Source organism: Mus pahari, chromosome 12 (genome assembly GCF_900095145.1).
Source record: "Mus pahari chromosome 12, PAHARI_EIJ_v1.1, whole genome shotgun sequence".
Taxonomy (NCBI): domain Eukaryota; kingdom Metazoa; phylum Chordata; class Mammalia; order Rodentia; family Muridae; genus Mus; species Mus pahari.
This window is the reverse complement of record NC_034601.1, coordinates 32,108,589-32,122,016: the sequence shown is the minus strand read 5'-3', so window position 1 is coordinate 32,122,016 and position 13,428 is coordinate 32,108,589. Positions and strand designations below refer to the sequence as shown.

The following is a 13,428-nucleotide window of genomic DNA, read 5'->3' as shown; positions in this document are numbered from 1 at the left end:
TATATACTTTGATGATATGCACTCTTGGATGTATTTTTTCTTTCTCCCCTCCCTCTCTTCCTATTATTCAGTTTCTCCAGAGAATCTGGGTTTTGTTTCATGTTTTATATACATGGTGTGTATGTGTGTGAATATTTTTATGTATTTACCCACTTATATCCTTACTCCTTGCATATACCTATAATTTGAAATGTTTCCTCATAACAATTTCAGAATTTCAGGTCTTAGATTAACATTGGATGAATTTTTAATTGAGTCTATGCAGGATGAGGATCTGGATCCAGTTTCATTCTCCTGTAAGGGCTGTGTAATATTCCCAGCACCATGTAGTGAGGAAATTGTCTCTTCTGCAAAATGTCTTTGCCCTCTTTGTAAAAAAGCACATCACTGTAGCTGAGTGGATTTATTTCTGGGCCCTCTGTTCTGATAAATTGATCTACATGTTTGTTTTTTGTTGTTGTTGTTTGTTTTGTTTTGTTTTGGAGACAGAGTTTCTTTGTGTAGCCCTGGCTGTCCTGGAACTCACTCTGTAGACCAGGCTGGTCTTGAACTCAGAAATCCACCTGCCTCTGCCTCCCAAGTGCTGGGATTAAAGGGGTGCGCCACCACTGCCCAGCTGCATGTTTGCTTGTAAGTTAGTGACATTCCAGTTGTAAAGCTATGATATATAATATAACTGAAATGAGAGGTCGTGACACCTAGAATTTTTCCTTTTGTTCAGAATTGCTCTGGCTGCTTGGTCTTTTATCCTTCCTATTTTGGGGGGAAATTTTGGGGGGGAAATTGTTTGGTAAAGTGTCATTGATGAAGAACACATTGAATCTGTAGGTTGCTTGTGTTTAAATAACTATTCTCGCAATATCCTGCTGATCCATGAGCATGGAATGTCTGAAATCTAGTGGCTTCTTCAATTTCTCTTTTCAGTGATTTCAAGTTTTCATTATAGAAGTCTGGAGCATTGTTAGGTAGATTTATTCAGAGATATTTTTAACATATTGTGAAAGTGGCAGCTCTTTTTTTTTTCTCAGCATTTTTATTACTGGCATTTAGGAAAAGCTATTAATTTTTGTGTGTTGCTTGTAACTTGCTACTTTGCAGTAAAGGTTTATTATTTGTAAGAGTTTTCTAGAAAATCATTTAGATTGAGGTCTCCCATATATAGGACCAGAATGTTGGAAAAGGAAATGATTCGACATCCTCCTTTTTTAACTTTTTCAACTCCCTTTTCTTTCTTGCTTAAAAACAAAACAAAACAAAACAAAAAAACCTTTTTTTCTTTAATCTTTTGTTTTATAGTTCAGAATTTATCTCTCTCATAGTCCACTCTCTTATTGTTCCACATCCCACAACTCCTTCCCCACCCCACCCCCATCTCCAAGATGTCCCCACCCACACCTATGCCACCAGACCTCCCCACTCCCTGGGGCCTCCAGTCTCTTTTTAATTAATTAATTAATTAATTTGTTTTTTAACACTCCATATTTTATCCCCCCCATCCACCCTCCGACTGTTCCACATCCCATACCCCCTCCCCACCTGACCTCTAAACTCCCTTCGGTCACCAGTTTCTTGAAGGTTAGGTGCATCATCTCTAATTGAACACAGACCCAGCAGTCCTCTACTGTATGTGTGTTGGGGGCCTCGTATCAGCTGGTGTATGCTACCTATTTGATGGTCCAGTGTTTGAGAGATGTCAGGGGTCCAGATTAATTAAGACTGCTGGTCCTCCTACAGGATTACCCTTCTCCTCAGCTTCTTTCAGCCTTCCCTATTCAACAATAGGGGTCAGCTGCTTCTGTCCATTGGTTTGGTGTAAATATCTGCATCTGACTCTTTCAGCTGTTTGTTGGGTCTTCCAGAGTGTGGTCATGCTAGGTGCCTTTTGGTGAGCGCTCCATAGCCTCAGTAATAGTGTCAGGCCTTGGGATCTCCCCTTGAGCTAGATCCCACTTTGGACAGTTGCTGGACCTTCTTTTCCTCAGTCTTCTCTCCATTTCCATCCCTGTTAATCTTTCAAACAGTAACAATTATGGGTCAGAGTTGGGGCTGTGGGATGGCAACCCCATCCCTAACTTGATGTCCTGTCATCCTGCTGGAGGTGGGTTCTGTAAGTTCCCTCTCCCTACTGTTGGGCATTTCATCTAAGTCCCTCCCTTTGAGTCCTGGGAGTCTCTCAACTCCCAGATCTCTGGTGCATTCTCCAGGGGGTGGGTCCCCAACCTCCTATTTCCTGAGGTTGCCTGTTTACATTCTTTCTGCTGGTCCTCAGGGCTTCAGTCCTTTTCCCTCACCCAATACAAGATCAGATTCCCCTTCCTCCTCCTCCTCCTCCCCCTTCCCTACCCACTTTCCTTCCCAGGTCCCTTCCTCCCTTCCCACTTGTGATTGCTTTCTTCTCTCTCCCAAGAGGGACTGAGGCATCCTCACTTGGGCACTTCAGCTTTTGAGCTTTTTGAGTTCTATGGACTGTATCTTGGATATTCTGTATGGTTTTTGTTTTGTTTTGCTTTGCTTTGTTTTGTTTTGGATGTTCGTTTGTTTGTTTGTTTTTGGCTAATATCCACTTATTAGTGAGCACATACCATGCATTTCCTTTTGGGTCTGAGCTACCTCTTTCAGGGTGATATTTTCTAGTTCCATCCATTTGCCTGCAAAACTGAGGATGTCCTCATTCTTAATAGCTGAGTAGTAGTCCATTGTGTAAATGAACCACATTTTCTGTATCCATTTTTCTGCCGTGGGACATCTAGGTTGTTTCCAGCTTCTGACTATCACAAATAAGGCTGTTATGAACATAGTGGAACACTTGCCCCTATGGCATAGTAAGGCATCTTTTGGGTTTATGTCCAAGAGTGGTGTAGCTGGGTTCCAGGTAAATCTATTTCCAATTTTCTGAGGAACCTCCAGATTGATTTCCAAAGTGATTTTACGAGTTTGCAATCCCACCAGCAATGGAGGAATATTGTGGGAAATACTAAAAAACAAACTGGCACGTTCTTGTGCTTGTGCCACCAACTCTCTGCCCTGCTTGCTAGGTTCCCACTGGTGGGTCATTACCATGCCAACCCCGTGCCTCAAATCCCCCACAGCTTTTGTGGTGAACCTCAGGCAAATCCAGGCTTTGCTGTCATACATACCCTTCTCTCTTGAACCCAGATGAGCCACCGCCATTGAAACTGGGAGACACTCATAGCTACATCTTGTCCTCAGGCTATGCCTGTCCAAAAAAGACCTAACTCTCTCCTGCTTCCTCTCTTCCTTTCTTCCTCTGTCCAACCCAGAAGTCCCTCCTACTTGCCCAGTGATTGGCTCCTTTATTCATTAAGGGATTGGTTCACAAGAACAGCACCAGGCCCACTAGGAGTGTTCCTCTTTCTTCACATCCTCACCAACATGTGCTCTCACTGGAGTTTTTGATCTTAGCCATTCTGATTGGTGTGAGGTGCAATCTCAGGGTCAGTTTGATTTGCATTTCCCTGATTTTAAGGACTTTGAACATTTCTTTAAGTGTTTCTCAGCCATTCAAGATTTCTCTGTTGTGAATTTTCTGTTTAGTTCTATACCCCCTTTTTTAATGGGTTGTTTAAAATTATTCTTTAATTTTTTATACAATCGCCCTCTCGGTCTGCCCTCTGACTGTGCCTCATCCCAGTCCTCCTCCCCCATCAACAATTTGTGTCTAGCTCAAATCTGCTAAAGCAGATTTGTCAACATGCAGGGGCCTCAGTAGAGTTTAAGCAGGTTACCTTCTGGGTTGAATGTCTGTCCAGGTGACGGCAGGCAGGGTCAGGCCTCCTTTAGGATCAATTCCACAGTAATTGATCTAGTGAGATGAATTCAATGAAATCCCAGACAAGAGTTTAAAAGAATGATTCATAAGAATTACCAATTAACCAGAGGACAAAATAAGTTCCTGGATGAATTCAAACAAAAGAAAAATAAGTGGTACCTCCAAACTTCAACATGTGATAACCCTCAGAATCATTTCCAGCTGGCCAGCTACAGTCTTTTTAATGTGTTGGGGACTCAGATACATCCTGTGTGGATTTCAGTGTCAGAGGCTCTGATTTGGGCACACCCATGTTTCTATTACAGTCACAGCTGTACACTCTCATCTCATTAGGGAAGAGTTGCCTTTCTGCCAGGGTTCACAGTCTTAGCTTGTGTATTTCCAAGGAATTTCATTCAGGTCATGTGATTGTGTGATGCCCATATGATTCGGTGGTTCTCTGGATCTTGTCTTAGTTGGTGGAATTGGTGTTTGGAGATATGGTTGTGCTGAATTTTCTACTCTTCTCAACGTAATGGTTGATTGAAGAATCTGTTCCCTCCTTGCCACAAAGGAATTGCTAGTGACATAGGACAATGGCATATATGTGATTTCCCAGTGTCTGTTCTATGCAGCCATGGCTGGGTTGTTTAAAGTTTTATATTTTTCTGTCCATGCATCATCATCATCATTATTATTATTATTCTCCTTTATTAAGGACTCTGGGGAGCTAAGGTCAAAACTATAAATTAAGCAAAACTCACATGGAAAAGATATGAAAAGGCTGTCTTCATTCATGATGTAGTGCAATATCACAGTCTTACCTTTTCATCTATTAATTTAATCTTAGTTGCTCTAATCTTCTTTTCCTTAATTGCTGCAGGACATGTTAGGAGATTTGTTTACTCCCATAGAGACACCAGAAGCCCAAAATAGAGGCTTTCTCAAGGGACTATTTGGTGGAAGTGGACAGACATTTGACAGAGAAGAACTCTGTGAGTAAATCCTCATCTAAAAAAAAAAATCACAAAATAGAAGACCTGTTTGTGTGTATGTGTGGTTTAATATACTATATCTTAAATTCTAGACCAAAGTGAATTTGTGACTATTTCAAAATTTGAATGTTAGTTTTCCCTGTAATTTTTAAATTGTTATATTTATTAAACATGAATAAAATTAGTCACTATAGTTGGAAATAAATAATAATAATAATTCAAATAAGTAATGAGCAAGCTAATAAGAATTGCAGATCAACCCTATCTTAATGCATAGTTAATAGTATTTGGCTTTTTAAATTGTGAAAAAGCATTTTAGTCTGCTTTTCCTACAACTACTGCTAGAAAATGAATTCTTTATTCATAATACAATTGTATCAGTGCCATGGNAAAATAACTAGTTTGAAAATCTACCAGTGATACTCTCATGAACAGCAATCAAAAAGAAATAGGAGATACCAGAAAACATTTTCAGAGGATAATAATAATTAAGCTTACAGACCATGCCACCACCTTTTGGTTTTGCATATCAAAACTCCCTTTCTCTTGAATTTCTGTGTAAGACATAGGTACCACCCTATAGTTGAATATTATTTTAGCCAACAAAGGGAATATTGTTTTACACATGGCAATATAGAATTTAACAAATACTATGCTAAATCAGAGGGTTAGAGCAGAAAAGGGCCGCCTATTATATGATTCTATCCATGTAAATTGTCCAGAATAGGTAAGCTCAGGGCACTTAAAGTTAATCAGTTATTGCCCAAGCTGGGATAATGAGCTAATATGGAATGGCTGCTAATGTGTTTGAGTTTCTTTTGGAAAACTGAAATTATTCTAAAATCAGATAGTAGTTATATATATACAACTTTATGAGACACTAAAACCCAGTGATGTAATTCTATGCTTTATTAAGGGTTGTTTTTATAGTGAACTAAATATTCACTAAATTTCTGCCATGATGGCTGTGTCTTATAATGTGTTTTGTTTTGTGAAAGGATCTCACTATGTAAACCACTCCAGCCTTCAACCCTTGATCCCCTCTCCTCCACCTCACAAGAGTTGGAATTACAGGTCTGTGCTACCAATCTAGCAATCAGATCGAGATAGCAATATTGGACTTCATTTCACTTAAGTTGAATAAAGCAGAGCTCTGTTCCTAACAAGAAAACTTTTAGTATATTATAAAAACCACAAATTTCCTTCACACAGACACACACACACACACACACACACACACACGTGCGCTGAAATCATTCAATCAATTTTGTAGGAAAACAATGAAGATGGACAGCACCCGAGGAACAGCGCCTGAGGTTAACCTCTGACCGCCACATGCAGAATCATACATGTGCACATAACCAAACACACATACACACATGTGAATATGCACAAAAGAAAACAAGAAGAAATTTGTCATATTGTGAGAAAGTACAGCCCCATATGTAAACCATGTACACATAAAGACATATAACTATATCTCCCCAACCATATCTCCCAGTTTCTTCCTTAGGCATTTTTCTTATGTATTCATAACTTTTACACTTACTCACTTATATAACAATATCAAAAATGCCATCCTTTGAATGAAAATTATGATAGCAGTTGAAATTTATAAGTCTCTTTTTTGCCCCGGTGCCCTTGACAATGAATTTCTGATGTTTTAAATGTCTATGGCTTACATTTTCAGTCGGGGAAGCCTCAGCAGGAAAGGCGTCCCGCAGCCTCGCACAGCACATTCCTGGACCAGGTAGTATAGAAGGGATGAAAGGCGCTGCTGGCGGGGTGATGGGAGAGCTGACCCGAGCCCGGATTGCACTTGATGAGAGAGGGCAACGTCTGGGCGAGCTGGAAGAGAAGACTGCAGGCATGATGACCAGTGCAGAAGCATTTTCCAAGCATGCACATGAGGTGAGCTGCCCAAATAAATGAAGGCAGCCGTACAACTTTATTACATTTGAAGAGTTAATTATGATTAGCTCAGTAGTGATTTGCTGAGTACCATTTTTAAGGTTTGTAGCATGTTTTGATTGCTATTTTTTTTTTCTTTTCAGCTAATGCTGAAGTATAAGGATAAGAAATGGTACCAGTTCTAACCTTCGAAAGAAGCTGTGACTGCTTTGAGAAACCATTATTCAGGGAAACCAAATTTATTCCCAGCATCACTATTCAACTGCTAGAAGCCAGTTTCTTCTACAAAATGTTCCATTATAGTCCATCTGAAGTTATCACAAGGGAGACTTATCAAAGGCAAAGATGCTGTACAACATAAAGACTGGAACCCCGGTTAAACCCAAGATAATGGCCGAACTTGTCTTTCCCCGTGTGGAATGGATACTATCATCTTGGCATGTCATTTGCTAAGAATTCATGTTTGGAAACTATGGGGAGTCCTTTTGATTTGAAATTTCCTGTACAAACAAAAGCATTAATGCACTTAATGAAAAAAATTCTTTGCATGAAAAATTAACATCTTAAGAGGAAAAGAAACAAAAGCATGTTATAACAGAAGAAAAGGATTTATGGCAAACTACTTTCATGAATTGGGCCACACCCAACAATTTTAAAATCTGCATTAGAAGATATCAGTGCATTTTAAGTGTGTTTGCCCTACCCAATTGAAAGGAATCAAAACATACCCAGAATTTTCTTCTCATCTGAAACTTTCCTTAGTATACTAGGACATTCCTGAATTCTTACATCAAGAATCTGATTGCATTTTTCTCTCTCTGTAGTAATTCACATCATTTGCAGCTCTCATTCATAATCAAGGATTGCCAGGATAGTGAAGTATCCCCAACACTTGTCATTCCATGTCTGCCACCTTCAAGATGAATTCCTAGTTTTAGTCATAAACTGTGCAGGGTTGAATCACCTCAAAGCATTTTTTCGGCCTGGTTTATACTCTACAGAGGAGGTGGCGATAAGTTTGCAGAAACTAGACTATAGTAACAGTGCAGTTAGCTTTGAGAACTGATTTCACAAAGAGTGGAATTTCACACACCCCAATTTTAGTTTCCAAAACGATATATTTTTAAAGCACCATTTGTACCCTTATCTGCCAATTACACAGTATATTACTGTTCAAACCCAATAGGGTCTACAATCCCAAGGTGCTTTTGCAGCCTGATATTCACAGACCAAACTGGTCGTTGTCTTTGAAGTGATTCAGTAAAACCTCAGCTAATGTTCTAGGAAAGAGATTCTGACTCATCACATTTCTGATGCACAAGGGCTTTCATTAGAAACCCTTCTAGGGTTCAGCACTTATTGCTGGAAACTCTGACGAAATGTAGAGCTGTTTAGCTATCCTGGCCACAGTCATCAATATGGGTAACACAAATCCAGAGATAATTTAATGATATAAAAATCAATAGCTTTGTCACTAGATTGATTAATATAAGTCAAAGGCATGTGTCGGTAAATTCCAAATACCTTCTAAAAACTCTCAAGGGTAAAGATCGGCTCGAGCATGATAAAACGGCCCGTCATGACCCAGCAGAGAAGCACTGCAAGGGAAGACAGAGGAGGATTCCCACTCGCTCGGTTGAACATGCTTGGAGGTCAGGGTCACAGGATGCTCTTCCTGTTTTTTTAAAGTCTTAAATTATGTGATGCGTTCATTGGGCTTTGAGGTCTTACTGGATTTACATTTGTGTTTAAGATATGGACACTTCCTTAAATCCAACTTAATAGACAAAGTTATTCTTTTCATTTGTCTTTTATTTGTGTTTGAAGTGGTGCTTCCTTTTAATTTTTCTCAGTGATTTTGAAGAAAAAGCAAAGACGATTAAAAGAACCAGAAAATGCACACTAGAGTAGCGTTTATCAGAGTCCTTAAATTCTGGTTTCTTAAAACTGTCTGTAAATCTGCCTCCTGTTATAGCATGACTATAAGAGGACTTGGCTTGGAAATATATACACACAATATACACAGACAATATATACAGTAAAATATTAACAAAATTTAAAGCCAGGACCTGGAAAACATTGGCAGCCAAATTACAACACAAAATGTATGAGATCTCTTTTTAAGGACCTAAGTTTCTGATTTTTAACATTTTTGGAATTTTTGTTGTTGTTTGTGTGGGGGGTGTTTGATTGCTTGTTTATGTGTTATTTTTGTTTTGGTTTGGTTTTTGCTTTTCTGAGACAGGGTTTCTTTATGTTACAGCCCTGGCTGTTCTGAAACTCACTTCTTTTTAGACCAGGCTGGCCTTGAACTCACAGAGATCCACCTGCCTCTGGCTCCCAATGCTGGGATTACAGACATGCACCAGAACACCCAGTGGTACTTTAACATTTCTACATTTTAAAATGACCAGAAGAATAAGATATTTCTTTTATTTAGAAATAGTGATTTCCAATCCAAAGTAGCGTTGAATTCAATGACTATCTCAGAAACTCCCTGTAACGTGTAACTCGCTTTAGAGATGTAGTGCAGGGTAGAGTGCTTGCTTGTCCACCATGTTCACGATCATGGATTTCATCCTCAATTACCCCACCCCCACACACACACACACTTGTTCTATAGCAAGGGTTCTGAAAAGCAGCACCATTAGCACAAAATTCTTTGGGATGTTAACAGTGTCCTTGGCTTCTGCCCTCTAGATGTCAGTCAGAATCTTCTAGTGATAACAGTAAAAAAAAAAATTTTTGACAAAATTGCTTCCAGTTGAGAGCTACTATTTTATATCATTTAAAGAGACAGACTATGAAATACATGATATGTTTTTACAGAAAACAGCATACAATAAGAGCACATTGTCTTAGCAAGAGAAGTCCTGCCCTAAATACGTGTGTGATTCATATGCAATAGAGGTAAATTTTTGGAGAATCAGTGAACTAACAATATGTAGATTAATTCCAAGCACACAGAGAATATATCAAAAGGATATCCATATTTCACAATAGACATGCTTAAAGTTCTGGCTCCAGCAAATCCATCAAAAGTTTATGAATAGACATCACTTGGAGTAGGTGCTTCTGCCATGCTTGAAAAGAACAAGTTCTCATAAATATTTAAAGTTTAAATATGCTTGCAAAATTGTTTGCCGAATCCTTTCTTGATATAAGGGTAACTGATCCCACAAACCAATGATTAGCAGAATCCAAATTAATGAGGTTTTACTGTATCAAAATTATTTTTATAATTCAGAGGTAGCAATAACAGTAATTTAACCATGGATGTGATTTTTCTCTTTGAACTTTTGCATTAACCTTCACACACACACACACACACACACACACACACACACAAACACACAAACACACACAATCACCTTACCACCACCACCACCACCATTTTTGTCATCATTGTCAACTTAAGGAAATGAGTAATGTTGATACATATAATCTTTTTCATGTTCTCATGTCTCTTCTGTTTGGATCATAAGAAAAACTACCCCAGAAACTTTAATAGTGCTGCAGAAGATGACCCTGAGTCTTGGTTCCCATCAAATTACATTATATCTATGAACTGGCGTCTGGAGATACAGCTTGTGCAACACCATCAGGACAAGGTGACTTTACCCCCTATTCCTTCCTCAACAGAGAAGCCTTTCCCAGTGTTCCTGCAGAAATGAACCTTTTATTCTATTCATCGATAATAAAAAAAACATGTTTGTTTCCCTGCTTCTCACAGTAATGTAAGCAATGATCCCACTGTGAAANCACCCATTTGTCTTGGGTTTGGGGAGGGCGATTGACTTAGCAAGTATTTCAGTCCCCTGAAGATGGTCATTTCTGACTTAGCTTCTCTCAGTCTCAGACTTAGCACTCAGGCACCATGAGGGTCATTATGTGACATCAGCTTCAAGTGTACAGTGACAAAACTGAGAAGTTTTCTAGCAATTCTATCACAGAAACATTTCTCAAATCCTTTGGAATTGATTCTCAATAAAATCTATCTCTACTCTTCAAAAATGTAAAGAGACCTTAAAAGGTAAAGTTCCCTTTTATATGTCCCACCAATAGCATTTTAAAGGTGTACCCATTATCTGTGCCAGACTGAGAAAATAAAAAGTAAGATTTAGGCCCAATATTGGTTGAAAATTAAGGTAGGTTCTTTGAGATACTAAGCTGTCAGGCATTTAGACAGAATAATAAAGTGAAGCTAGCCCAGAAAGAAAGATGATTTTTCCCTTGACCTAGGACTAGGATATTCTTTGTACCACAGGCTTCCTTGGGGGAGTGTACAAACACCATTCTCTGACCACACTGATTCACAGAGAGCAATGACATAGAAAGCCAGCGAATCAGATCCAGTCCAGCTCTCAGTGTGTTAGGAGAAACAACAGCTTCGCAGTTTCTTCACCAACTCAGCTCCAACTTAGGTGGTCGTACTGTGTATCCGCACAACCCAGGTATCTGAGATAATCATCAACCAACAGGTTGAACATTGTCTCTCATATGCAAGATTCCAGGAAGCATGTGCTAAAAAGTTTAGTATTTCTATCTATTGGCCTGAATAGTATATCTGTCTTCCTGAATGGAAGGCATCAGTAAGGTCTTATCTAGAAACAGGACAGAGGGTATAGTGTGGGGGAAACCTGTGGATATAGGGAGGGATATGAGGGTCTGAGGGAAGTGAGGAGGTTTTGATAACAACCAAAACAGAATGTCTTTATTAATATTTTTTTTCTGCAAGAGTGATAGTCAGCCTTGGCTGTACCTAACAGTCATTTGAGATTTTTAAAATTCCAATGATTTCAAAATGTCTTAGACTGGGAAAGGAATTCAGTATTCTTGAAATCTCTAAACGTGGGTCCAGTGTTCAGCCAACCTTGGGTAACCACTGCTTTATGAACCAACTAAGAAAGTCTCTTGCCTTCCTTGGCTGATTCTTAGCCCCTTCCTAGGGACCGGGGAAGGCAGAATGTAAAAGAGACAGTCTTATCTTGATTGGCGTTTATTCTGTGCCTCTCACAGAACAAAAATGAGTGTACATTTCTAACCAGTCAACTCCACTAAGTCTTTGTAACTCTGTAATATTACTGTGTGACTTGATCTTTAGTTATTTAAGTCAAGGTTGTAAATTTCGACTGTCTTTTAGATAAGACACTAGAAATATCACCATAAAATCAGCAGTATAAAGGGCTAAATGGTAAAATTCACAGTATCTAGACATTGGAAATTCCCCAAACAATCACTTACTACATCATCTGAAGTGTATTAAGTATCCCTCTCCAGGAGCAGACATGTTGAGAGGCTTCTGCTCTGCTGTGGGTGTCCTGCTGGACCTGAGGTTAGCAAACAGGAAGAACAACTCTTCCTTGTTTTATTGCTATCCCTAAAGCTCCCAGGGCCACTTGAATTTGTTCTTTTACTCGTGGGGTATGTGCATAAGTGGAAAAATCATAATCTGAGAACAAGTGCCCTGAAAAAGTGTTCACACTCCAGCAAGAAAGAGTCCAGCCAGTGGAAGGCAATGACATAAAAATACTCCGAGTCCTCTCCCTCATGCCACTTCCCCTCTTGTCTTGGCCCACTCTTCTCAACGGCAAAGCCAGAAGATAAACTAGGTGGTGGTTTTGGATAGTTGTACACAGGATCAAAATCTCTAATAACCTATCACTTTTAGTACTTAATTATGTGATGTTTTATTCTAGGAAATAACAGACAGATGACACCATTGATGTATCTTTCTTTCATCTTCAGAATTTTTGCATCTTTTCAGAAAATGACAAATTACTATTTTTCTGTTGCATTCAGCAATTGTGACTATACCTAAAATTCTTGTAGTTTGTAGAGATATCAATAAAATTGTATATGTTTGTACATAGATGCTCTCTTACATCATGATGCCATATACTATTGATTTTTGCCAAGATTAAATATATAGAGGTAAAACACTCATTTGCAAAGTNTTAACTCTAGTTTTACCAAGAATGGATGTTTTTAAAAGACATGGAGGGGAGGAGGGGAGCATACAGAACTGAGCAAAAAGCAGAAAACAAAATCTAAGTTCCCTAGATGTATATAGATTCTGTTAGAATTTATGGATTGACTCGGGTTAGAAATGCCTATTCAGATTTTCTATCAAATTNCAGACATATGTAAGAGTTTAGTGAAAATTTAAAGACAAACTGCAAGTCTATTGATTGACTGGGACCTNTGGTGGAATAAATGTAAAGGCAAATTTGATAACAGTGTCCACAAGACACTGTGGTGGCGCAAAGACTTACACCTCAGGGTGGCCTTGACTGGTTTTACAGCTCAAGCTGGAAAAATGAGTCTGCTGTGAGTTTATGCTTCCATCTAGTGGTCGTGGGATCCTCTGATTTGCCCTGCACTCACCAGCTGTTTGATTCTCATCCTGGTATTTTCCTATAAGGTGGCCTTAGCCAGCTGACCATATTCTTCCAAGTTCTAACTATCTTAGGAAAATCCTCCCTCCACCACAAGCTTTCTTCTATAGTTGGATCTATATAAAACTGAAAGGAACAACAACTAACCTTCGGCTAAAACNAATACTTTTGAGTAAAAGAAAAATGTATAGGGCCTTTTAAAATATAAATGCTAATCTCTATTTCAGAGCTGTCTCAGAAGAATCAGTTTGTCTTTCTGTTATGACAACCTAAGTCCACAAACCTGTGTTCACTGTTTTCTTCTGCTTCCTCCTCTTTCCTCTCCCTTCCTCTGTCACTCCATCCCTGCCTCCCC

The 13,428-nt window shown here is 39.0% G+C and overlaps 1 protein-coding gene across 1 annotated transcript in view; it reads left to right on the top strand.

Annotated features, from left to right (window-relative positions):
- Stxbp5l (syntaxin binding protein 5 like) overlaps positions 1-8,865 on the top strand; it is a 290,875-nt gene extending 282,010 nt beyond the window's left edge. Inside the window, exons 24-26 of the mRNA XM_021209026.2 lie at positions 4,653-4,764; positions 6,455-6,675; positions 6,819-8,865. Coding sequence (XP_021064685.1) covers positions 4,653-4,764; positions 6,455-6,675; positions 6,819-6,860 — 375 coding nt within the window. The 3' untranslated portion in view covers positions 6,861-8,865. The remainder of the gene's footprint in view (positions 1-4,652; positions 4,765-6,454; positions 6,676-6,818) is intronic.
- Positions 8,866-13,428: the final 4,563 nt, after the last annotated feature.